This window comes from Catharus ustulatus, chromosome 3, assembly GCF_009819885.2.
Source record: "Catharus ustulatus isolate bCatUst1 chromosome 3, bCatUst1.pri.v2, whole genome shotgun sequence".
Lineage (NCBI taxonomy): Eukaryota > Metazoa > Chordata > Aves > Passeriformes > Turdidae > Catharus > Catharus ustulatus.
In genome coordinates this window covers 71,407,780-71,434,789 of record NC_046223.1, presented here as the reverse complement: position 1 = coordinate 71,434,789, position 27,010 = coordinate 71,407,780, and the positions used below count along the sequence as shown (strand labels likewise).

The 27,010-nt window shown below is 39.0% G+C and overlaps 1 protein-coding gene across 2 annotated transcripts in view; it reads right to left on the bottom strand.

Moving 5' to 3' along the window:
• The window catches only part of CDK19 (cyclin dependent kinase 19), a 123,456-nt gene that overhangs the window by 19,134 nt on the left and 77,312 nt on the right, over positions 1–27,010 (bottom strand). For both annotated transcript variants that reach the window (XM_033055019.2, XM_033055021.1), the window contains 2 exons: positions 16,222–16,279; positions 13,959–14,090 (listed from right to left, as the gene is read on the bottom strand). In XM_033055019.2, coding sequence (XP_032910910.1) covers positions 13,959–14,090; positions 16,222–16,279 — 190 coding nt within the window. The remainder of the gene's footprint in view (positions 1–13,958; positions 14,091–16,221; positions 16,280–27,010) is intronic.

The following is a 27,010-nucleotide window of genomic DNA, read 5'->3' as shown; positions in this document are numbered from 1 at the left end:
TGCATTACATCACATTCTCAAGGTTTTATCTTCCTTTGATTCTCCTATTAGCTTTATCTGCATGAAAACAAGATCTTTAGCTGTTGAGATTTTATCTGTTCAAGCAACTAATGCAGCATATTAATCACAATTGCTGCCTGGGTAGCAGGCATAAATTATCTACTCTGGAATGCAAATCACTTATTAATTGAAGAATGGAATCTTCATTTAACAGTATCTACTCACTCATTTTCATAACAGATAGCAAATCCTTTTGGAGATGGTTTATCTAGAGGCCAAAAGAACTGTTGCTTTCTTAGTTTTCAGGGCTTTCTACAGTGCTCACTGTCCATCACATTGTGAAGGAGAGCTGGGCCACTGCTCATTATTCCATTCATTACTACTCTATCCACACTGACGTTTTACTTTTAATGAAAAAAAGGTAAAATCTAGTATTCTCCCTGACAGCAAAGCTGAACTTGGAAATCTCCCTGAAGTGACACAGCAAACTTCAAAACTGTTTTTCCTTCATCATCTGCACTGAAAGGGAAGAGTCACTACACAGTGTACAGAGAGTGCATTTTAAACTCTTTGAGAATTCAGAAAGACAAGCATTATACCAACTGGATGTTACAGTGTAAACACTGGAAACTCCCAAGATGGTGTTACAACTTCCTGTGGGATGGCATTATTGCCATCAACTTCAATTGTTATATTCTCTTGCAGTTCATACGCTGGGGTTCAACCCTTTATGTTTCTTGCCAGATATTCTTCATCTCCGAAGAACTAATATAAAGTAACTCAAAAGACTTGGTACAGAAAACCTGAAGCTTTAGTTTATGTAAGAAAGATTAAATAGATAGAAAAGGTCTTGCAGCCAGGTAGCTCAAGCAAGTCAGGGTTTTTCTTCATGAACCTTGGCATATATTGATACCATTCACAGTTAATGATTTTCTGCCAATATTAGCTAGTCTTTTTGGTTTTTTCTTCTAAAAAACATTAATAATTTGCAATAATAATGTATCACACATGGTACTTCTTCTATCAGGAACGCTTCATTAAATTCTGCTAAGTTTAAACACTTCATAGTTACAAGCAGTCTTAACAGGTATTTATCTCCTACACTATTCATAGTAGTCAACCAAATACAAATTTTAGGTCTAACTATGGGAAGAAAGTGTCCAGTGCCATTTAAGGTTTTCTATTTATGATCCGTAAAAATTAATAATTACTACATCTATTTGAAATATATTCCAAGTAACACATACTACTCCACAGCACTGGGCACTGACAAAGCAGAGCTTAAAACACACAAGTATTTCAAGTACAGCTGATTACTAGTCTAATGCACATCATCTGCCTCTAGCACTAAAGAAGCTTCTTTTAATGTTATATAAAAATTTCATTATAAATAAAACTTCTTTTAAAAAAGCAAGCACCAAAATAAGTGGCAAAAACTATCCAGCAATTACAGTAATTTCACGATTACAAGCCGCACCTGATTATAAGCCGCACATCTGGGTGTCGGCAACGTTTAGGTCTTCGTCCATATATAAGCTGCACCAGATTATAAGATGCACTTTTGTTCGCAGCAAGGATCTACGTGCAACTTTCACAAAGTTGCCAATTAGTAACAGAATTGCGAGATCGCAGGGTTTATTGGCTCGGCTCAGGGCCGTGCGGGTTCGGCTCGCCACTGCCCCACTGCCAGGGCCAGGGAGCGCTACCACTGCCCCACCACCGGGGCTGGGCGGGCTCCGGCTCAGCTTGGGGCTGCTGTGGGCTCGCACTTCTGGGTTGGCAAATTTCTGAACATCATCAATATATTGGCCGCACCTGATTATAAGCCGCACTTCTGGGTTCAGACCAAAATTTTAGCCAAAATAGTGCAGCTTATAATCGTGAAATTACTGTAATTCTCTCCTCTCCCCTCTACTAAGGATCAAGACAGTGAGTGACCTCACCGCTCCTGAGCCAAAGCTAAAACTACTGAAGGTATCCATTTGTTATCTCCCAGACTCACTTGAAACTGGGACACAAAGATCCCACAGAGTTGCACTGGGTACTAAAAATTTTCCCATCTGATGCCTTGGGAGGATGTTAATAAGTTTACCAGAGTAATACAACCACTGCTGTAAAGATGGTTCTGCTTCCTAGAGTCACTTTTACTGTCATTAGTAGGCATCATGATCCACGGTAAAGGGTTTTTACTGTTGGACTGTGTTGTTTTGTTGATGTTCTCTGCCCTCAAGACTTAGAGATTTCGTCACTTTCTCCAAGTTTACACTGGATCCCAGTGCAAGCCAATTTTGCTCCCTGGCTCTGGAAAGAGGGGTGGGAGTGACTCTTAACCACACAACTTCCTCAGGTTCCATCCAAATCTATTCTCCCTTGAAATATCCTTCCACTATGACAATACTTCTCAAGTACTACGTAATTTTATGAAAAGAAAAAAACCCCAGCCTTTTATGGATGGACACTTGGGATTGTTAGACAGACTCCCCATATAAATGCCTGTGTGCACAGATTATTAAAATATTTGTATGGCTGTCTGTGTCCCAGTTTTAAAACCTGGGACTCTAATAGCTTTACAGGTCAGCTGAGAAAATCCTGCATGTCCTGCTCTACTTTAGCACTGTAGCCAAGAAGCAAGAACAAAGGGATGCTGTTTCAATGATAGGGCTGATTAAGCAGACAAATGCTCGTGTATTCTTTCATTTCTATGGCACAATAATCCAATTTCTGTATTTGTTCCAGTATCTTGGAAGCATTCTTTAAGAATAGTATGACCACTTAAGACAATAAGACAATTCATTAAGCAATAGCCTTGACTCATAAAATGAAACATCTTTCCCCATGCATATTAACCAAAACTTTTCACTGAACACAGGACAGAATCAAGATTAAATACATCATAATTTTAAACTAGATTCAAAAAAGGAAATAAATAAATGATCTTAGTCTCACAGAAATCTTTAATAAAATTCTTTTAAAGAAAACAAGTAATGACTTGAAAAAACATCTGTTCAGGTGCAATTTGAGGAATTCTTCATTAGTGAGCTCTAGCACAATAGCATCAGTACTTGAAGTGCTTTTTTTCCTGCCGTTGTTTCAAACATAAACTCTACACTCTTGGATACCTGTGAATGCTGGTAAAGGCAGCAAAGAGCAGACAGCAGAATACAGCTTCCCTGCACCTGCCAAGGGCTAATGCAACAACCAGGGTACCCAAGAGCTACTCAGCACAGCCTTAGCCCAAACAGGGCTTTTCAGGCCACCTGGAAGAGCTACAGCATTTACAGTAATTTCACGGCTATAAGGCACACCCTTTTGACTAAAATTTTGTCCCAAACCCACAAGTGGACCTCATAGTCCAGTGCGCCTTCTATAATGTACAAAGTTCAGAAATTTGCCAACATGGAAGTGTGAGCTGCGAGCCGTGGGGGGAGTCCGCAGGGCCGTGGTAGCTGGGTGAAGGCGAGGCTGCGGGGGCGTGGCATCTGAGTGGAGGCGGGTCTGCGGGGCCACGTTGCCGTGGCTGCCGGGTGGAGGCGGGGCCGGGGTCCCGCAGTGCCCCTCCTGCCGGGTACAGCCAGGCCCAGGGGCCCGGGGAGGCGGGGCCGAGCAGCGGCGGGCACAGCCCGGCCCCGGGGAGGCAGGGCCGAGCAACCGCGCTGGGGGAGCTGGAGGCAGCTCCTCGCTGCAAAAAAAAAAAGTGCGCCTTAGTCCGGTGTGCCTTATATGATCTACAAAGTTGCGAATTTTGACGACTCATGGGGGGTGTGCCTTATAGTCCGGTGCGCCTTATGGTCGTGAAGTTACTGTACTTAAGATCCTCCAACACTTACCAGTCAAGGCAAGGACATTGAACACACCAACAGACTGGAAACCTAAAATGGGGCTGTACAGGCAAACGTGTCCAACTTTTTTCAAATACCCATCATTGGTCTAATAAAAAGATATTCCATCTCATGCTAAGCACACCAGTGCATTCTAGACTTACCTGTCATCTTCATACACAGGAGTCTAGGAGCACAGAGATAGTATAGAAAAAGAGTTTATTAATTTTTATGCTTGTTTTAGCATTAGAAATTAGATTTAAGAAAATAATATATCCTTAAACAGGAATTTCTTTAGTCTGGTAAAGTGAACAGAACATACCTGCTACATATGCTCTGTTATCATACATATACACAAGGGAAAGACCTTCCCATTCATACATTAAGGTCCCAATTTTTACATGCTTCATTTAAACCTTAGTCAGCAAACAGAAGGTTGAAGAAGTGGTTACTAGCCTTTTGAATTTGATATCTTCTATGAAGAACTGAAAATAGGGTCAAACATTTACATATGACAGCCTTTTCAAGGGGGAGGAAAAAATGGTGTGAGTGGGTTAAGGGTTTTACTTTCACTCTTTGATGTTAGGCAATTTTTAACAAACAGCATCTCAACAGACCTTGACTGAAGAATAACTTAAAATGTAAAGCCACAAAGATGATTGTGCTGCAGACAGAAACAACACCTCCCACTAATATGAGGGACGTTCACAGCCAGCCAACCATCTAGGAACAATATTTCATTTCAACAGTGCATCATCTTCTGTCTGACATGATGTAGTGTCAAGATAATTCAAAATTTTTAACTGCAAAACTATACTAACTTGAATTAATACTGAAATCCACCATCCTTACTTTTCTTTTTACCTCTATGCCTTTACCCCAGCATTTTAAACTAAACTGCCTTCTTCTCATGTTTGCACTAACAATTTAATTATTAATGCCAATTGATACAACCCTAAAAATTTTAAAGCATCTTGACTGAAATTCTGAGTTCACTTAAATCAATTGTTATTTTCTGCAGTGCTTTTAATGGGCCAGGCTTTCATCATTCTCTCTTAACAGAGGTATTCAAGGCTGTCAAAATACTTTATTTTCCCACTTACATTTCTACTCCCTGGTATATCATTAAATAAGATCCTGGATTATATGATTTCAGAGTTCTGCTATGCATTAGATACATTATCTAGCTTGCAACATTAGACTAAAATTACTGTGCTAAGCTTGGCAACACAGGTACAATAGATTAAATACAAGGAGTGGCAACAAATACAGAGGCCCTAAGCAGTCCTTTCATGCAGCAAAAATATGATTTCAAACAGCAAAATCCTGTAAAAGAACTTAATCCTTACAGAACTTCACATCCAGGAATTTGGAAATTCCAGGTTCATGGTTCTATATGAAACTTTGTATTTAAAATGTCCAGATTTCTGAAGACAAGAATCATCAAGGCTGAAATGTTACCAACAATTGTGACCCCAGAGCACAAGAATTTAACTTTTGCCAGTGTCGGTACCTTGAGAACTAAACATTTATCAACATTATATTGCTTTTGCAAGATTTTCCAGGAACTGTCTTCTTAAAGATTCCTCTCCCCACTGCCCCCACCATCCTATATACCACATTTTCATCAGCAATTCTTTAAGTCCTCAGTTGTGTCTCCAAGACTACTGCTGTATAAACCAGTTTATCTACTACATTAGCTAGCAGAAGAGCAGCAAACTTCCTCGGGAGCATAGAGTGATGGTTGTATGAATGCTGAATAGAGTGACAGTTCCATCCTCTTTCTTCTCTCAGTTCATCCAAAACCTGGAGTTGCTCCAGCCTCAGGTGGTATCACTTCAGGGCAAAGAATTAGGTCAGTGGGCATGGAAAGGGTGTTACAGTCTCGCTTTTTCCCTAATCCTTAAACTTTAAATGGTTGGGATGGCAGAAGAACATTATGACAACTCCAGCACCTCCAAGATGAAGTAAAGAATATACTGCTACTTTTATTTCAGCAATAGCAATGTTACACCTCCGAGGGTCCAAGAGGTACCCTGGCAAGTTGTCAAGCTTTTCAGGGAAGCAAGGGTAAAAAGAAAAATGGCCTTTCAGAGACAGAAGAGCTTGACAACTTGCCAATTCCAATTCACAAGCCATGACAGTCTTTTCTAGAGGTTACCAAAGCTTTTTATGCCTACTTTATTTCAGGCAACGGAGAGGAACCCACATGAAAAAACCTTGCCTCCCAGACAGTACCATCAGACAAGCTCCTCTGTCCTTCCAAACACAGTGTTTTACTTTATAATATCTTAACATGTCTGTTACTAAGGTTTTCAGCCCTACAGCTATTTTTAGTAAGGCACTGACAACAACTCCAATGTAATTATAAGCAACTCCATTGGATAATACATGAAATAAACTGGTGTGATGAGTAATTCTGCTGTCAATCAGTTATTGACAAGAAGTCAACTTGTGAAGCAATCACACCTGTCCTGAAAACCAGTCATTCTACTCCATCAGTGCTGTAATGTTGAAAGTTTCAGTTCATATTGCTGAAATAATTATGACTGAAGATCAAACTGATGGATCAGCTAAAACAACTCCTCTGCACCAGAGGTATGCATTTTGTTAGGATAGTAAGCACTCGGTTTTCAGCCAAAATCAACTTTTAGGAGCGAATTTTTCAGATTTGGTAGCAAAACATGCATGTTAAAAGGTACATATTACTGCACAGTATAGTGAGAGTAACATGTTGATGGAACCAACTTTCACAAGAAAAACTCCTGTTTTACTTTCCTAAGTAATCTTTTTTTTTTTTTTTTTTTTTTTAACTGAGTTCATGGCATATATTGCTCAGGAAGATTAGAGAATCAATGTGCTGCTGCAAAGCTCATCTGTCTGATAAAGGGCAGACTCAGTGAGTTACTAGGGAAGAAAAAGCTTGCCTATATGAGGTCCCACAGTAATTAACATTTTGGAAGAAAACAAAGCTGATACTTGGAGGGAAAAACAGTCAGAAGGATAGAAGACATGGAACTAAAACCATGACCAGTATGGAGGATTTCTGGCCCACAAATCATTGATGATTCTTGATGTACCTAGAACTAAGTGTAGACAGATTTTTGAAGGCACCTCTTGCTCAAAAGTGGGGTTTTATCACAGAACTATTTCTACAGAGGATATTCTGTCTTCTGAGTATTTTTATATTATTTTTCCTGCTCTAAAATAAACCATTTAGGTCATAGCAATCATTATGCAGCAGCAAATCTGCCAAAATACTAAACAAAACAGCAAAAGCATCCAGTACTTCCCCTCCTAAGTGTTGCAAGGGGAAAGAGTCACATGTGGAAGTTCACAGATTAATTTACCAAGCAATCCAAATCAGGACAATTAGCAGATTGCAGTTGTGTTGAAGATCTAGTGGTTTTGTTTTCCTTTTCCCTCTTTTTTTGTTTTTAATGTCCAGAATGTGCGCATTTCTCAGGTTAATTGCAGATGCTAAGTGACATCCCAGGTTCTCAGACAAATAATCCATTCATTGAGTTAACAAAAACAATTTACAGCATACTTGTACTGGAATTCCCTATTATCCTTATCTGACTTTATCTTTAGGACAATACCATTAAGTAGTGACCACATTTTATAGATAATGAAACAACACTTGGAATGGAATAAATTAAATGTGGCCAACTACATACAACCCTTGGGACTGAATCAGTATTTAAAGACAAAGTCTTTTGAGACTCGGCTCACTGTCCTAAGAAATGAAACTTACTCTGCCCCACATTACAGTACCTCCATTGGTTTTACACCAGGAGAGACAGGTCAGACCCACAGCACTGTTCTCATTCTTCTGACTATTAAACTACTACACACCTCTCAGACTCTTCAGAGTTCACAATGGCCACCAGCTAATTTCCAGACTTAACAAATTTGAGATGCAAGAATAATAGAGGAGTTAAATGAATGCAGGAACTAGATCACAAAATAGTTAATGTGCTAAAGCATGCAACAATCCTGCAGATGATACTTCTTGAGTTGTTGTCAGCATCCGTAGCTTCCCAAAATACTTACTAATATAGCTTTCAAATGGTCTAATTAGGTGATCTAACAATCCTTTATATAACTTTACATTTCTTAGATTATTGTAGTAGAGAATGCTTTTTGTTTTTAATAAAAGAAGCTTGTATAGCTTTAGATATATTTTGCTATTTTAGAGAGCAAGAGGAAAAAACAGCAGTAAATTATCAAGTACCTGCAATAACTAGATAAGAGAGCAACAATTAATCCTTGGAATTAAAATATTTTGCCTCTCAGAAAAAACATAAGAACAACTTTGATAATCAAAATTAAGAAAGTTTACCACATGCCAAAACAAGTTTACCACAAAATATCATCTGAATCCAATACTCCTCATGTTGTATAACATTTCCCAGGGCATGAACAAGGCTCCCTTCTTGGTGCAGCCTGAGTTTTTATTTTAAGGACACATAAATTAATGTTTTCCAAACCTGTCCAATTTAGTTTATTTTTCTAGTTTTTCCACAACCTCTTCCTCAAATCACAACCTCTCCAAATAAAAATGTGGATTCCTATGCAGCAATCAAATGCTGACTGACTGGATTTGTCCTTCTTAAATATTTCTCATGGATGCTTAAAAGTAGTCCCCTTGTTCCTGTGGCTCCACAGACGACAGGTGGGAACCTCCCCTGTACATTTTTCCTGAAGAGTTTTCAATCTTCTGGCTGATCCTACCTGTAATTTCTGGTTTACCAGATTTTCCAGACAGGGCTTATTTCTTTTCCTCTCAACCCTCCCAGAACATGAGACCAAGAGCTTCAGGCATCAGTCCAAGATTTCCAGAGGCCCCACAGCCTGGCCAGCATGCCAACAATCTGTGCACACACAGTAGGGACATCTGATGTACTCAGAATGTGTGGGACTCACTGCATAGGCAATATGGAACACATATGCACATATTTCCATCCTAAATTCTACATAATACACCCCAGATATTTCCCTCTCTTTTATTCCTGCATGAGGTCAAATGGAGTTGTTGAAACTCTGACAGATCCCAGCATTCATTATAAATTCATTCCCTTCCAATACACCAAATATTCTCCTGTGACATTTGCTTTCAAAGGTATTTTGATATCTGTTTAAACCTTTCACACATTTCCAGCTTCCATAACTGCATGGTAGTCTAGAAATAAAATGAGGTAACAGTGCACTACCCAGGCTTTGAATTAGAGTTTCTCTAAACCTAAGTCTCATTTGGGCTGGTAAATGCAGTTACCATGCAGCCATTTCTGACATTTCTGCTGACCTTTAGACAAGTGCAAAAAGGTACCTAAGAAATGGAGATTTCTCAGATTTCCAGATTTATTTTTTCACTATAAACAAGTCCATCCTTTTTTGGTTCAGGACAGCGTTTTAGCCTTGCTTAATGGGTGGCTGAATGATCACTTTAAAGAATTCTTTTGTCAACGAAATCCAAACCATCTAAAATACTGTAAGTCAGCTGATGCCATTTTTCAATTGCTTTACATGCTATTGCTTTAATTAAGGCAAGTAGTAAAGAGAGGTAAGATAACATGCTTGTTTGATAACACTGATAACGATACAAGCTGCAGCTTGATAAAAACAAGTCATGTTATTACCTTGATATGCTACAAGATGCCTCAGAATGAATCATACTGGAGGCTGCCACATGCTTAAAAACTTATGATGAAAGAGTTCTTACTATTTGCTTTACCTACTAAAACATTCTTTTCTAATCTGATGTTCCCAGAGTGAAAAAACCACTCTGATTAATGTCTCCTTTCAAGCTCAAAGTCAGCTTAACTTTTCCTTCATTTTACCACAGTCATTTCCTTTAGTTTCCTTAAAATTAAACTGCAGAGGTCTTTGCCCATACATGAAAGGAGCACTATACCTTGCCACTTACTTCAACCTTGTTTCTTAAGTATTTTAGCATAAAGGCATTTTCTGTTGTGCTGGACTTTCTAGTTGTTCAGTAATTTTATTAAACTTTCCATGACCACAAGCAAGTTACATTTTTGCAGCTACTTGGTTTCACCTGAAGCTTGTTCAAGTTACTTTTATTTGCAGGTTTTACGTTTTTACTAAAGTATTAAGATCTGATGAACACAGAGAAACATATTCTATTTTTGAATTTTGATGCTGAAAACACAAAAACCTTCACAGGCTATAGTGAATTTAGTATAAATTCATATTGTGGGATTGTAATAGAGAGTTAACTTTGGCTTCTACAATTTTTCCAATTTGCATTCATCTGGTAAGTTAGTTACTTGTAACTATGGCAGCAGATATTACACGTGAAACTTTTATTAACAAATAGGGCTTACATTACAAACATTCACAATTCAGGAAATATTACTCTCCGTGAAACCCTAACATGAGGTTTTTATTATCCTTTTAACATGCAGGTAGCAAAAACTATTTCAGCAATAGTATTTTCCTGATTCCTGTATCTCTTTAAAACATGATGTTATATATACGATGAGCACTATCTTTTCTGCAAGGAAATAAATCAAAAGCAGAATATTTAATTAAACTGAAGAGACTAACTAAATAAAGGAAAAATATCACTGAAAATCACCCCTAAAATAATGAAATACACTTATGTATTGTTTTGTGTAAGATTGCATTTAATCCAATTTTCCCTCAAAGTTGAACCCACAAAATGTAATTAAGATCAGTTCCAGAAATCGAAGAAAAAATTCTGAACAAGTCAAAAGGCAAAATCTAATTTCAGTCTTTGATCTTGTACGAGAATTATTTACATGCAAGAAAGCACACCTAAAGGCATTATTACAAGAATAAAACCAAACTGGACACTATAGTAGACAGTATCCAGGATATTTTGAATACGTTGCTAATAATTAAGTTATATGTGAAACAAAGATAAGGGAGAGTATTACACACATACAAAAGGAAGAGAGAATACAAAAAAAACCATTTAAAATAAAGCAAACATCTGAATCATGTAGCAACTGTTGGATAATGCCAGGATGTTCCAGTATAGAACTGATTACAATTATTTCCTAGCAAATTCAAACACAAGTATTCCTTACTATGACAAAACTGAAAGAGAAAACTCTGTTTTTAGCCTTATCTTACTTTTATTTACTACTCAATAAAAGTCATATATTGTCCAAAAGACATAGGAAATAGCTATGGAAAACAAGTAGCCATACTAAATAATCTGTCTTTTTTTCATAATTTGCTATATCTAATCACCTTTCTTCTAAGTTATTGTTTCCAACTCAAGAGCAATTAAATGAGAATCTTATTTAATTTCTGAATTATTATTAAAAGCAATACATTCAATTTCCTGAGAATTATGTAATATTAAGAGATATTAAAATAATGTTTCTTGCACAGAGATTTAAGAGAAAGTTTTAAGAGCTGCATCCTTTGCCAAAAACATTAGCATTTGAATTAAACTCTCGCTAGCCTGCTTAGCTCATGAAAATGGCCATTTTAAGTGCACATAGTGCTAGAAGCAAAACACAAGTCTGGACTCAAACTGCATGAACATCATCACTCCTGTCATTTTGTTACTCATGTCTCCTCTTTGCCTAAAAGTTGCACACAGATAGCTCCATGTATCTTTTTTTCTTTTCAATCACATGCCACTCTCTCTAATCCTTCAGTCAGCTGACAAATCTCAACTTGGAACTTTCCTTGTTTTCATTTCCATGTTTATTTTGCTGCCCAAACTGTTTCGAGTGCCCTCAGCACCCACACTGCATGCTAGGTACTACTATGTAATCCTTCACACCCCTCCTGGGTGACTCACTGGAGTGATAAAAGAAATAAAAGCCTCAGAAATAATAAACTACTAGCAAAACCAGATATCTCCAAAGTACCACCATCCTCTGAAGTTTCATAGGAGCCTCTTGCCTGTGTTCTAACATAGACTAGAGATCCCTCAGGGCAAGAACCAAGTTATTTATGACATAATTAAACAAACAACAGCATTATACTAATTCATCCTTCAAAGAGATACCCTGAGATAGTGATACATATCACTCACCCAAATCTCCAAACAATATGCCATCTATCAAAACCAGGTAGCTGTCAGTTGAGCTAACTTCCCTGTACCACACACACAGGTCACTCAGTAATGTGGTCCATCCACATCAGTGTTTTCCACTACAAGCATAGGGCATCTTAAGCATCTCATTCACAGATATTTGAGGCAATCCTGCTGGTATTTTCTTTAAAACACTTCAGCAAACACAGACTCAGTAGTTAGCAGCCCAGTCTGCATAGTGGCAGATGTGAAGCAGGCCCTAAGATTCTGCTCCTGCCACCACGGGATTGTGCCAGAACCACGCAGGGGACATTACAAGGCTCCATCTCCAGCTCCCATTGTAGCAGATTCCCTGGGATGCCTCTGTCTCAGCTGAGGCAGAGCTCCAGAGGGAGGGTGTTGCCATGCAGGAGTCAGTCTGCAGGGTGACACTGGCCTCACACTGGGAGACACACTCTGGTTGGAGCACTGGACAGCCCATGGGGCATCATGGAGAACAAAAAGAACACAAACATGGTCACTTCAGGGATGCTGAAAAGATGTCTAGTGCACTTGGGGGTAAACCATGTGTCATCCCTCAGATCTGCTGCTGAAGAAGAACAACTGTTTGGGGATATGATAATCAATGGCAACCTTGGCTGTAACAATCATGAAACAGTGGAGTGACAAAGGCAAGAAGCAGAAGTAAGCAGCATGATTAACAGCTGGAGAATCTGCTCCAGGAAAGGATACTGATGGACATGGGCTTGTTCAGACTGAAGAGGAATCTATGGGCAGCCCTCCCAGTACCTACACAGAGGTAACCATGATGACAGAGCTAGGCTCTTACAGTGGCATACAACAGGAGAGCAAGAGATTAACATAAACCAGAACAAAAAATTGGTATTAGGTATAAAAAAATATTCATCACTATGAGGATGATTTTGCAGTGGAACAGGTTAACCAGAGGGGGTGTGAAATCTTTGTTCTTAGAGGTTTTCAAGATGTAGCTGGACAAGCCCCTCAACAGACCAGGTAGAATTCATAGTGGGCACTGCTTTGAACAGGAGGATAAACAAGAAACTTTCCAGGGTCCCTTTCCTTTCAGATTTTCCTCTCTTCTGATACTTCCGCTTTTGCTGTAGAGTTCTCCTAGAGTACACAAAATAAATTCCTGCACTGGAGGACTGCAACAAAGAAATGAGAAGTGCAAGTCTACATCAAAAAGTCAGGTGTCAATTCATTCATTCTCCAAATCTTTTGCTGTATATGGCAGCTGAATAAACAGGAGTTATTTAAAAAAAAACACACTGTGAGCCTTAAGTGTTGGTTTACCCAAGAGAACACTCAAATTGAGATGCCAGTACAACACAGTGTTTTGTAATTCTCTGAACAAAGGCCCACAGAGCATCTCCAAAAACTTCTGCAACAGAAAAATGCCTGCTAAGAAAGTCACCTCTGTACTCATAAGAATGATTTATCACTATTAACAGAGGGTCACTGTTTCCTTTGCAGTTCAGTATATCAGCCAACCATGCAGCCAGGATACCTCTCATGCACCTCAATGTTTTAATTCTCCTAACAGCTGGGCACCAAGGCTGACTGTGCTTCTAGAACTTACTAAGGTGGAAAGAGCCTGGCTACCAGCATTTCCTGAACATGGAGCTTCATAAATCATCAGGAGTAAATGATTTGCAGATTATGCACAGCACAAGAGTCCAGCCTTCTGCTTATCAAGCCACACGTTTCATAGAAGCATCTGGACATGTAAGACCCTGCTAGAATGCCATAGCTATTTCCCTTTCAAAAGTTAGAAAGACTTCTAACTTAAAAGACTTGTAAGCCAATATTGAGAAAACATACAAACCAATTCAAAGGATATTTTTGTTTTAAAAACAAATCAAACTAGATATTTAAAAAGTCTAGATTATATTGAAAAATAAAAGCACAGTCCTCAAAAAGTTTTAATCTTGATTAAACTTTTATGGATGGGATCATCTGCTATGACTTTAGTGACAAAACCCCAAAACTAGCTGGTCAACTGACCATTCAATCTATTATAAGCCTACTTTCCTTACAGAACTTGCAGGCAAACATCTTTCTTACAGGAGACTCACCAATGGCCTTTGTGTAATGCCTGGCCCCAAGTAACAGCTCTGGAGCTCTGTACCAGAATGTCACCACAACCGGATCCAAGTCTGCCAATGGCTTCAAAGGCGAGTTAAACAATCTTGCAAAACCCATATCAGCTAGGGAATGGGGAGAAAAAATGAGAAGAGTATTTAAATTTTAATACAAATAAAACAAAATTCAACAGCATTGTCAAAAACAATTAACAAAAACAGCTGAAAAACATTAAAAATTACAAATCAGTTTCTAACAAAACAAAAACTACTTATGAGAATACTGGACCAAATTTTTCTAAGGCTAAATTCCATTTACTTCATTCTGACGACTACGAAGGATAACATCTGACATGTTTTCATCATGGTATTGTAAAACTTTACGTAACACAGATGCCTGTTCATTTTTTAAAACTGTAACAGAAGCCTGGTTAACTGAAGTCTACAGTAGCAGGTCTCCAATTTTCTCCTTCACTTTTATACATGCTTACAAAACTGTGAATCCTTGCGACTGCTAAACATTTACTAAAAGTGCAAAACTAAAATTACAGTAATTTCACGATTACAAGTCACACTGTTTTGACTAAAATTTTGCTCCCATACCGGAAATGCGGCTTACACTCAGGAGCGGCTAATATATGAATAATTTTCTGACATTTCCAACCCTGGAAGCGGAAACCGAGGTGCCGAGTCAAGCACCTGGCAGTAAAACCCGGCATTGTGCGATTGTTACAAATTGGTTACTCTGTTGCGCCGCGGGTGAAGCTGGCTCCCTGCAGGCAGCAGGGGGCAGGGAGAGGCGGGGCAGCTCCCTCCTTCAGGCAGCGCAGCCAGGGGGAGAAACGAGGGGCTCCGTGTTGCCATCCCCGCGGCCCGGGGGGAGACAGGGGGCTCTGTGCTGCCATTCCCGCGGCTCAGGGGGAGGTGGGGGGCTCCTGTGCCCGCCTGTCACTGCTGCAGGAGCGCTCCTTCCCCTCCTGCCTTTGCCGCCGCGGGAGCAGGGGGGCTCTGTCCCCGCCCGCCGCCACGGGTGCCAACGGGCTCCGTTCCCACTCGCCACCGTGGGTGCCGGTGGGCTCCGTCCCCACCCGCTGCCATGGGTGCCTGCGAGCTCTGTCCCAGCCTGCCACCGTGGGGCAGCGCTGGGCCGTGGTGACCGAGCCCAGTGGCAGCAGCGGCTGGCCCCCAGCGGCCCCACTGAGTGGCCCCACCAAGCTGGGCCACCTGGCCCCGTTGGCAGCCCCGAGCGGGCCGAGCCTGCACAGCCCGAGCTGAGCCAGTAAACCCCGCCCTGCTGCGATTCTGTTACTATTTGGCAACTTTGTTGCACGTGGGTCCTCGCTGTGAACGACAGAGCGGCGTATAATCAGGTGCAGTTTATTTATGGACAAAGAACGAAATGTTTGCCAACACCGGCTTATAGTCCGTGCGGCTTGTATTCGTGAAATTACTGTACTGCAGTGTAGATTGTTTTGCTCTATTTTTCAAGGCAAGCCTCCTCCATGATTTGGAGGAATGAGCTCTGGAGTCAGTCAGCATGCACTGTTACGAAGGTGTATCTTAACAAGCATTCATTCTATAGAACTCAAAAATTCTCCTTAGAATGAGCCTAAGTAACAGTAAGAAATGCTTGATGGAAAAGCACAAAATGTGGTGTGCTGTCAAACTCACATATTTTAAACCCAATTCAAATCTGAAACTTTTCTTTTACACAAACTCAACTACTGCCACATGATTTATTTTAAAAAGGTAATATCTACATCATTAAAACTGAGAAGGCAGTTAGATTTTGGATAAAGATCATCACAGCTACATACGTAGCTCACCTTGACACCAAGTAACTTTTGCACAACAAACCTTTAGATCTCTACAAACATGTGCAGTAATGTTATTTATATAAAAATTTAAAAAAACCAAACACAATTTATAAGTAATAATGCTAACTTATGCTAACTAATCATAGTAGAAGTCAAAACAACCCTGATCATTGCCACTTTCTCTGTGCTTATTACTTTCTTGTCTCATACAGATGTTTTTGTCTCATCCAATACCCTTGGCAAGTTTAGAAATGTCTAATGATATATATATAGAATTTCTCAAGTCTATAAACTCGTGAATGAGATTTAAAATTGAACTAGGGGTTGTAGATACATGCATTCAAAGAATACTGAAGATCAGTTTTTATCTTACACAGAAATTGCATTTTTTATTACAGTAATCTCTTAGCTTCATAATTAGATTTTCTCAAAAAGTTTACCTATTTTGACTCTTCCTCTTTCAGGACCTTCACCCATTACCAGGATGTTTGCTGGTTTCTGGAAAACAAAAGCAGAATTTTTATCTGACCAGCCTTTGATTATTTTTTGAGAATAATAAAATTACATACATTAATTTTATAATGAAAACATTTCCAGAAATATCCTTAGAAGTCTAAAATTACCATACATTTATCTTGCTGACATTTAGTTATTATCTCTAATCAGAAAACAGATATATACTTTGACATTTCACAGTAAGAAATGTCATCTTTAACTATATGTGCATTTCTATTGATACTAGAATAATTATATTCACTGGAGACATTTTCTTCCAGAGGAAAGTTTTGTATTAGGCTAACTTTTATGCTACATAATAATCTGGCAAGAACACTTTTGCTTATTTAAAAGAACCACTTTTGCTTATTTAACTCATTTAAATTGATGCCAAATTTTGGTATGCAATTGCATAGTGGAGAGTCACTTTTGTTTTCATCCTATATAACCACATTTCTAGAGCTGTGCTTGTTTTTAGTGTTCGAATTATAAAAATCACATGGACAAAAGCACTTTTTTTCCACAAAGCTAATTTCATATGAGAATTCTCTTGAAGAGGAGTATTCACACACAGTTGCACCCCAAAAGCTCTTGAAAGTGCAGACAGCAGCTTTACAAGTAGAACAAAACCTTTATAGACATTTTTTGCAATCTATTTGTTTGCAACCAGCTGTTTGTGAACACCACATAAAATCTGCACATGACATCACAGCAATTGTTCTGCAATTAGGATCTAGGTTCCCTCAGACATCAATAGTCATTCCTTGGAAGCTTTTGCCCTATTGTGTTAACAGCTGTAAAAAAGTAAACAAGATTGAAAACATTAAGTGATTTGAATGAAGAGATGCATAACAAAGCTTCAAAGCAGAATTTTTCGAATGTTCATCCAAACAATAATTATATTTAAATCCTTAATGCCTGCAGAGGGGTCTGCTCAAGCAGGATTTGTTCAAGAATCTGAAAGAGATGTCCAGAAAACCAATGTCAGAATCTCATGTAAATTCTCAGTTCCTTGCCACTACTTACTCAAATTAAGGTTAGTAATTTGGCTCAAAAATCACACATCTTTAGCTTTTTTGAAAAAGCAAATAAAAACAAAAAAGCACCCTACTTTACCTATTCCTTCTCCTTCCTCCAGGAACCTGATCTTCCCACCCCACACCCAGTGCTAACATTGTTTCTTCCCTGGCTCCAACCACTGCCTCGCTTTCCAGATGCCTCACTTATTCTTCCTTTTTAAAATCTGTATTTCTCAACATCATAACTGACTTTTAATTCCCCAACTTATACTGGAACCATTCAAGAGGCAATATGCACTCCCTTCTTGGAAAACATGAATGATTTCAACTGACCTCGAGCAAACACTCACCAGCAAATCTAGGAAAGAGAAAGATGATGCTTGCTCTTAGCTAATATTTACTGATAATAAAATCAACACCTCAAGGCAATTGTCAAACTCTGGTTGTACATTTATGTATTACTCTGAACTGAATATTCCAGAGAACAGAATAATCACTTTCTGCATATTCAGTAACCAGGCAGCAAGAGATGCATGCAAGTTCACACTACATTTCATCTCTGTTAGAAATCATACGGATACAAGTGTCCTAACCAAGAGAGCAAAACTCTGGTTTACTTAATGAAATTCTTCCTCAACTTTTGCCTAGCAACTTCAATTCAGAGTTGAGTATGATGAGTGTGCTGGACTGATGTGCCAAATAGTATGAGGTTCAACAAGGTAAAGTGTTGGGTCCTGCCCTTGGGTCACAATAGTCTCATGCAGCACTGCAGGTTGGGGAAAAGTGGCAGGAAAGCTGCCGCTGCAGGCATTGGAACAGGCTGCCCAAGAAAGTGGTAGAATCACTATCCCTGGAAGTGTTCAATAAAATGAGGACTTGGCACTTGAAGGCATGGCTTAGTTCTACACATGGTGATGTGAGGCTATTAGTTGGACTGGATCTTAGAGGGATTTTCCAGTCTTAATGACTATGAATCAAAAATACTCCAGCTGAGCTTTACATTCAGGATTGGATTTTAAGCACTATAAAAATGCATTTATTTGTCAAGTGAAGCAAGCTGATAAGAATGTTGTTACAGCACAATTTATAGGTCAGGGAGTTTCTAATAAAAGAATTAGGTTGTAAGAAATAAACATTGTAACTCCAGAAGATTTACTAAGATAAAAATTAAAATCTAAGCAGAAAGGATTTTCAAAACATCTCACAAAAGCCATATTTTTATCTCTGATAATACAATATTCTCCAAGCAGCAATTTCTTCACAGAAAAGTATCTCCCAATTATTTTATCTGCTGACATAATCCACAATATTCACAGAATATTTCAGGTTGAAAAGGACCTCTGGAGATCAAGTCTCAAAGTAGAGTTAATTACAGCAGATTGCTCAGGCCTGAGCCAAATTGGGTTTTAAGCTTCTCCACAGATGAAGACTTCACAGCCTCTCTCTGAAATTTCAGTGTTTGAACATTCACAGTAAAAAAGTTTATTGATATACTATAATTACATCTACTTCCTCCTGTTCTACCACTGGACTGCACTGCAAGGAGTCTGGCTCAGTTTATTCACTTATCAGGCACACACATACATTGATAAGATCCCACATGAGCCTTCTCTTCTTGAATTGAGTAGCCCCAGCACTCTCAGCCTCAAAGATTCCCCAAAGCCCTAGGAGACTTAGTGGTTCCATGAATATAGGAGAGAGACTAGGCTGGAGTCTATAGAAACAAGAGACTTGTCCATTACGTATTTTTAAAGCCAGAATGTTTTGAAGAGATGTTGTTCTTATTAAATTTGAATCTGTTCTAATATGCAATCTACTGAGGATCGGAACCCTGCTTAGGCAGCCATCAGAGAAACAAACTGATTTATAAACTTAGCAGATGTCATATTCATTAGCTATTATGAACCCCTCTGAGAGTCAGGGGCAGGGGAAACAAGGAAGGAATAAAATGGGAAACAATTAAAAACCTATTTCCAAAAGAGCAACTGCTTTTTCCGAGGCACCACCACCAGTGTAAAGAGAGCAGGGATTTCATGGAAGGCAACCTGATGCCTGTAGTATGATGTCAGTAACATCTTGCATCGTGGCACCTTCCCGTGAGGTAAGAAGTCTTAGTTCCAACCTGCTCCTTCAGTAACAAGAAGCCTACAATTAAATTTTTTATTTTCCACATGAGCAAATTAATCACTTGATTATCTACCAATCAGCACTTTCTGAGTTCCTCCTGCTAATCAGAGCTGTCCTGGCTAGGAAAGGCTTTTCAATTTACACACACTAAACGCGATGGGACCCATCTTCTTGAGATGCAATATATGATGTCCAGTTCCTGTGCCCATGAATTTTTATTTAATAAAACCAAATAGCTCAGAGGAGCTTAAAATATAGGTCAAATATTTTGTGGCTGTTTTATATAATAATGGCTTGAATATTGCAAAACTCTCCCCGGAGTCTTCACAACGCACATATCATGGTGAGAGAAACACAACCCTCACACAGCAGTAGTGCTTGGCTAAACAAGAAGCACCAAGGTAGAGCACAAAAACTTCAGGTGCTCAGGTATGAAGGAAAGATGTTGGTTTACTTCAGAGGGAGTAATTTGGCATCAGATATCCTCAGGAAACTCTGTTATGAAGATTTCCATCACGAGGTAAGAGAAAGGAGAATTTAAACAACCTCTGCTTCTTGGAGAAGGTAGAATAAGTTAGATCTACCTTAGTTCTTAGTAATCTCTGAAAATGTAGCATTAAAATATTTAAACATTTTATTCCTAGACAGTCGCTTAGGCAACAATAAAAGTACAGTCTAGTATACTATAGTTGCTGGACAGCTGCAAGAATCAGATTAAAAAGCAGGAATTAAAGAGCCCCAACTTCATGTGTGTTCAGGCTATATATAAGCATCAGTCTAATTCCTGACACAAATCCTACTACTAGCCATTTGACAAATAAAACATGGTTTTAGCTGGAAGGAACCATCAAGAACCAAGCAACAGCTAAAAGACCAAAAGCTGGCACATCATGTCTCTATCCAAGAGTACACAATTTTAATAAACAAAGTTTGAGATACTTAAAATCATTAACTCCTCTAGAGGAAAGGGTGAGACAATCCAACAAGGAGTATACTTTTCAACCAGTTACATCCTAACTAATACTCTATTTTCCTCATACTCTCCCCCCTTGCTGAGAACACAAACACCAGCTGGGAAGCAAAGTGATGCTGCTGCATCTCCCCCTATCTAGTTGCTATAGGAACAACAGAAACAGTAAGAATTAGGAGTCTCACATTTAATATAAGCTATAAAAATGAACAGGCAAATCCCTGCTGAGAAATTCAGTTGAGGTTTGACTGTCTAAAAATCATTTGCAAAAAGAACAAGGTCAACAGCCACAAACAACTGAAGCAAAAATTTGAAGTATTTGCAAAAAGGAATGAAGACGACAATGATTCTTTATGAGTCTTTACAATAACTTCTTTACAAGTAATAAGCATGGATAATAACATTTACTTTTCTACATTGGTGGGGGAAAGGGAATAAAGCAATTTAAAAAATCTTGGTGGGAAAGAAATTAAAATGTTGGACTAGCAATTGTGTTTTCACAAATATTAGAAGTGTCAAGACTAGTATTCTTACAGACATCCATCTGAAGATACATTTCTAATTTTAATATTTACACAATAAAACAGAAAAAAAGTGCAAAGAAAAGAAACCATCTATGGCATTAAAAGAGTATAACAGTTCAAAACAGGAACAACAGCCTAACAATAGATGGCAACACTTGAGTTTTAATGGTTGTTGTTATTTACTTAAGTACAGTACTGACACAATTCATAAGAGATTTGGTGAAGAATTACAGTCCTGTGAGAAAATGTCCACAGGGATATACCACTTACCATACACTATTCTTTATTGTTTATATCCAAACAAATGTGTTTCCCTTTTGGAATGTATCACTGGACAAAGAATAATCTCAAATTAGGAGGCTTTTATTGTAAGAGAGATTGCAAGCCTTACAGATAAAAGCCCTCCCCAGTTACTGACACTGCCTTGTGATGATGTCTTTTCAAGTCTCCATTATTAAAAAAAAAACAAAACCTGTAAACAAGCACAGTGTTGCTACTTAGAGATACTTTAATTTCACAAGCAAAAGGAGAGCAATAGCTTTTTTTTCTCAGCTTTTGGCATGCTGCTCCCCAAATGACAAAGGTCCTGAGTGAGATGGCAGTGTTCCACTCTGCAGGCACTGCTCCAAAGATCACTGAGCCTCTCAATTCAAGATTAAGAGGGAGATGCTGATTGCTTACTGAAATCTGCAAACAAAACTTTTTACTATCTGTAAGGAAATGTAGGCACTTACCTGCCTTAAACCAACACTGTTCAAATCCAGACTTTGTGCTCAGATCAATAAACAGGCACATAGGTACTAAGAATGTTGCTAATAATTGAGCTAATTAAATTCAATTTGAAAAATTAAAGGTTCTTAAAACCTTTGCACTGCAAACCTCCAAAACATTACCACTTCCATTTAAAATACTTCTATATATTGAAATGCATGTAGGAAAATTGTTATCCCCATTTCTCTTTTTTTAGAAAACTGTTTGGTCAACATTCTTCAGATACTGATGCACTAGACAGAAGTATGCCATATAGAGTAAAATATCTTAACATCTGCTTCTCTTTAGCCTTACACACTACAAACTCATATGAGAGTCACTACTCTGATTACTTAGCATCACTTTCAGCTTGGTTTTTATCAGTTGCTATCCTTAATGTTACAAAAAAGTCAATCACGTTTCATTACATTTTTGGCCTAAATTTGTAATCCATACAATTTTCTTGCACTGTTTCTCTATTCTATTGAAATGATTGACCTTGCAAAGTAGTATCATTTAAAAATCCCATCAAGATATTTATAATTTTATTTGAATCAATAATGTAATAATACAGATATTATCAAATTATCAAAAGGCCAAACAAAGCTGATTAATACAGCCCATGATCTAAAGAGTCAGCAAAATCACAAGGCATACAAAATGCTTTGAAAGGGTAGATCATTCAACTAAATTCAAAACTTATTTAAATCTGAAAAGGAGGGAGGGAAAAAGAGGTAAACACATTAAGTAAATAAAAGACTACACAGGAAACAGAGTACCACAGAATGCTTTTATCCCATCAAGCAGAGTGTTTGTCCCTCTGAGATAACAGATTTTAAGAGAAAAAAAAAAAAGTTATTGCACAGAAGTAATTGAGGTCAGAGTAGAAAAGAGTGGCAATATATGAGAGAAACTCTGCAAACACCAAGATCAGTGAAGAAGGAGAGGCACCAGGTGCTCCAGTCTTTGGAGTCAAAATTCTCCTGCAGCCTGTGGTACAGATCATGGCGAGGCAGGATGTCCTCCTGAGGTCCATGGGGATCCACAGTGGAGCAGAGATCCACCTGTAGCCTGTGGAGAAGCTCATGCTGGAGTAGGTGGATGCCCAAAAGACAATTGTGACACAGGACTTGTGATCCCATGGGGGACCCATGCTGGAGCAGCCTCCTGTTCCTGAAGTGTTGCACTTCATGGAAAACAGGGGGAAAAAAAAAACAAAAAAAGGACCCATGCTGGAGCAGTCTGTGAAGAAGTGAAACCCGTGGGAAAGACTCCTCTAAGAAGTTCATGGAGAAGTGATTCCTGTGGGAGGAACACAGCGGTGGAGCAGGGGAAGGACTCCCCTCCCTGAGGGGGAAGCAGTGGCAGAACCAACATGGGATTAACTCACTGCTAACCCCATTCCTTATCTCCCTGTGCCACTGAGTGTGGGGAAGAGATAGAGAATCAGGAATAAAATTAATCCCAGGCACGAGGGAGGCGTGGGGGAACGTGGTTTTAGGATTTGTTTTACTTCTCATTATCCAGCTCTGATTTTGATTGGGAATGAATTCAACTAATTTCCTTAAGTTAAGTCTGGTTTTCCTACGACGGCAACTGGTGAGTGATCTCTCCTTCTCTCACCCCATCAGCCTTTTTTTTCTATTTTCTCTTCCTTGTCCAGTTGAGGGAGCTTTGGTGAGCACTAGGCATCCAGCCCAAGTCAAACCACCATAAAACAGTACACAAAATTTTACAGCTAAGCGTCACCAGATTGTCCTTAAAAGGTTAATTTTATTTTATTACCATTAGAGGAATATTAGTGAAAACACAAAGATTTAAAAACGCATTGTGATTTTTTATCTCCACTCTTGGTCTTTATAAAATAATGTTAAAATGAAATGTATACAGAACTGATAAAGAAATAGAAGCATGTGCCAATCTGAGAGAAAAATAATAAATGACCTTGCAGGATTCTGATATAGAAACTGCATATTCAGTCACAAAACCATGCTATGACATTACCGTAGTGACTTATGTATTTCAGAGCAGCTGAACTGATATAGTCAAAATAGTCATTTACAGTAATTTCACGATTACAAGCCGCACGGACTATAAGCCACATGTCCGGGTGTTGGTAAACATTTTGTTCTTTGTCCATAAATAAGCCGCACCCAATTATAAGCCGCTCTGTCGTTCGCAGCGAGGACCCACGTGCAACAAAGTTGCCAAATAGTAACAGAACCGCGGCAGGGCAGGGTTTACTGGCTCGGCTTGGGTCGTGAGGGCTCGAGGCTGCCGACGGGGCCAGGTGGCCCAGTTCGGCACTGCCGCTCGGCGGGGCCGCTTGGGGCCGGCCGCCGCTGCCACTGGGCTCGCTCGCCCCGGCCCAGTGCTGCGCCGCGGTGGCAGAGAGGCACGGAGCCCGCTGGCACCCGCGGCGGTGGTGGGAGGCGGGGATGGAGCCCACTGGCACCCACGGCAGCGGCAGGCGGGGACGGAGTCCCCCGCCTCCCCGCGAGCTGTGGGCGCCAGCAGGAGGGAGCCCTCGCCTTCCCCCCGCCCCCACGCTGCTGGCACAGATCCCGGATCCGCCCGCCATGCAACAGAGTAACCAATTTGTAACAATCGCGTAATGCTGGGTTTTACTGACAGGTTGCTCGACTGGGCACCTCTGTTTGCACTTCCGGGGTTGGAAATGTCAGAAAATTATTCTCATATTAGCCGCTCCTGAGTGTAAGCCGCATTTCCGGTGTGGGAGCAAAATTTTAGTCAAAACGGTGCGGCTTGTAATCGTGAAATTACTGTAACTCCAGCTACCATGAATTCTAATAGTAACTACATTTGCAGAATTTACCTGAGACTGATGGTAAAACATTATCAACTAGCAGTAGGAACAAACTACACAGAAGATACCTGAAATATTTCTTTGGAGTGCCTTAGGTAAAGATTTTGGTTAAACATATTCCTTGCTTGTATCCATTATGTGTTGAAAGGGGAAATGTATTTTCATATGGAAGCTAGTTAGCAAAGAAATCTTTTCATGTTTATATACTGTAATAAAACTTGGCACAAATCAAAGGTTAAAGGAAAGCAGAAAAAAACCAAACTTTGGCCACAGTGCAACCATCGATCTGCATATATTTTTTAAAAGTCCATGAATTAAGCTTAAGGTGATCTAGCCTTCAACAAAAGCACAGAGTTCACTACACAAACTTCATTACAGACTGATTAAAATAGCCCAAGAATCTGGAGAGTCATTCGGAGGATGGCCAAAACGTCCACGTTCCTTATAATACTCTGCTTCAAAATCCATTTGGAACAATAGTTTCTTATGTAATTTCTAGAAAAAATATTTAATTTATAAACTCGAGGTGCTTTGATCATTGTTGAAACAGGAAAAGACTACTCACCAACTCTATTCCCTGGTTAACCAGTGGATAATATATAGTTACACTTATGTCATTGGAAAACTGACTGTAAACACAAGGGGAATATGAAATAAGAGCAATCACAAGAAGAGAATATAACTCTGAGCTGCATAAAAGTTCAGAAATGAAACAGTCTTCCTTTCTCCCACCATTTCAGGTTTCTTATGGCTGACAGGGTATTAAACTAGTGCAAGAAAAAACGAAGATTCCAAACAATTTTGGATGCTGGGCATTGTTTTGATTTAAACAATCTTCACAATGTACCAGTGTACCAGTAATTTCACCCCAATCACTGGCAAAGCAATTTAAGTGAAAAAGAAAAGGATGAAATCAGTCACATTAGGAGAATGCCAAAACATTTGACACAAATTAAATTTTATGTTGCTATGCAACATTATCCAAAGCATTCTGCTGTTACTAGTGCTGCAATAGCATACTTGAACTTAAAATGTTATGTGCAACCTTGAGGAGGACAAAGAAGGGGGAAGTCAGAAACAAAGAGAAAAATATGTTCATAAATTTTCAACAAAAAATAAAAGGTCATAAAGCAAATGTTCAAATAATATGCTGAATTCACATTGTTCCTGGGATTTTCAACACATTGCAAAATTCCCATGAAGCTACCCAGCAACCATCTAGGGCCTTGTCTTTAGACCTTGCCTTGGCTCTTTGGGAGCACCAAGCATAGCACAGGACAAGACAGATTGTCCAATCTCTGCTACCCCATTTCTGAACAGTGAGATGCACAGGCCCATCACTCCTGGGAACAGAAAACAGACTCACCTCAGGAATACTTTGGAAGAATCTTCTGTTTTTAAAATTTAAAAAAACCAAAAACAGAGGGGATAAATTTTGTTCTATAAAAGCACAGCCAAACTTCCTCTGTTGGGCCTTTAAAATACATTCTAAACGTCCCAAGATACTGTGGTCAAGTCTTTGCATCTCTGCCATCAAGTTCTCATTACACATTCTTCACACATAATCTTTACTCAGAATAATAACCCAAAGGCAAATAAGCTGACAAGATATGTGTACGTGTGAAACATTACAAACACTACTATTTTCTTCATGTTTTTAAAGGCAAAAGCCAAGGGACAATAAGTCTGACAGAACACTAGCGTAAGAAAGCCTATGCCTGTACTAAGCTTAGGACAAGAATTTAAGAGACGGGGGAAATGACATGATGCAATTCTCACCTGTTGCTTGCATTACTTTGTTTCTGTTACAGCAGCATGAAAATCAGATACCATAACTGGTAATTCTTTCAGTTGCAGCACTAAATTCCACCACAGCCAAAACCCGGTATTTGTTTTGTACAATATTCTGACAACTCCTCTTGATTTAGTAGGGTTATTAAGGATGAAGCCTCTATCCAGTCAAACAATAAATGACTGAAAGTGAGACTTGTGACACCCTCATAAAACATTTTCTTAATTGCCTTTCACAAAGTATCTTTGCAGTAAAACTCCAATACCTCCCCATTCCCCCAAGAGTCTGGTAGAATCATATAATTAACAAAGCTTTTCTGACTGCAGTAAATAATACAGTACCAAATGAATAGATATAAATGTAACCCATTTTCATTACAAACAAGCTTCTGCTTGGATAGTTTAGATTGACTGAATTAGGTTGAAATATTAAAAGCCCTTCAATGGAAATTTCAAAGGAGGAAAAGAATAGGGTAGCATGATTACCTGAAGTGATTACTTCCATGCTGAGTGGGTCTTTTTGTCTGCATATGGACATGGGAATATAGCTGAAGGGACTCAGAACTATGTAATAATGTTTTTTGGGTTTTTTTGTTATTGGAGCATAAACTGGGTAAGATTTCGGAAAGCAATAAAAACATTAAATTTTCCAGGACTGTAATGCCCATAGGTTTATGTCTAATAATATTTAATATATTTTTATTAGCTCATCAGTTTCTTACATAT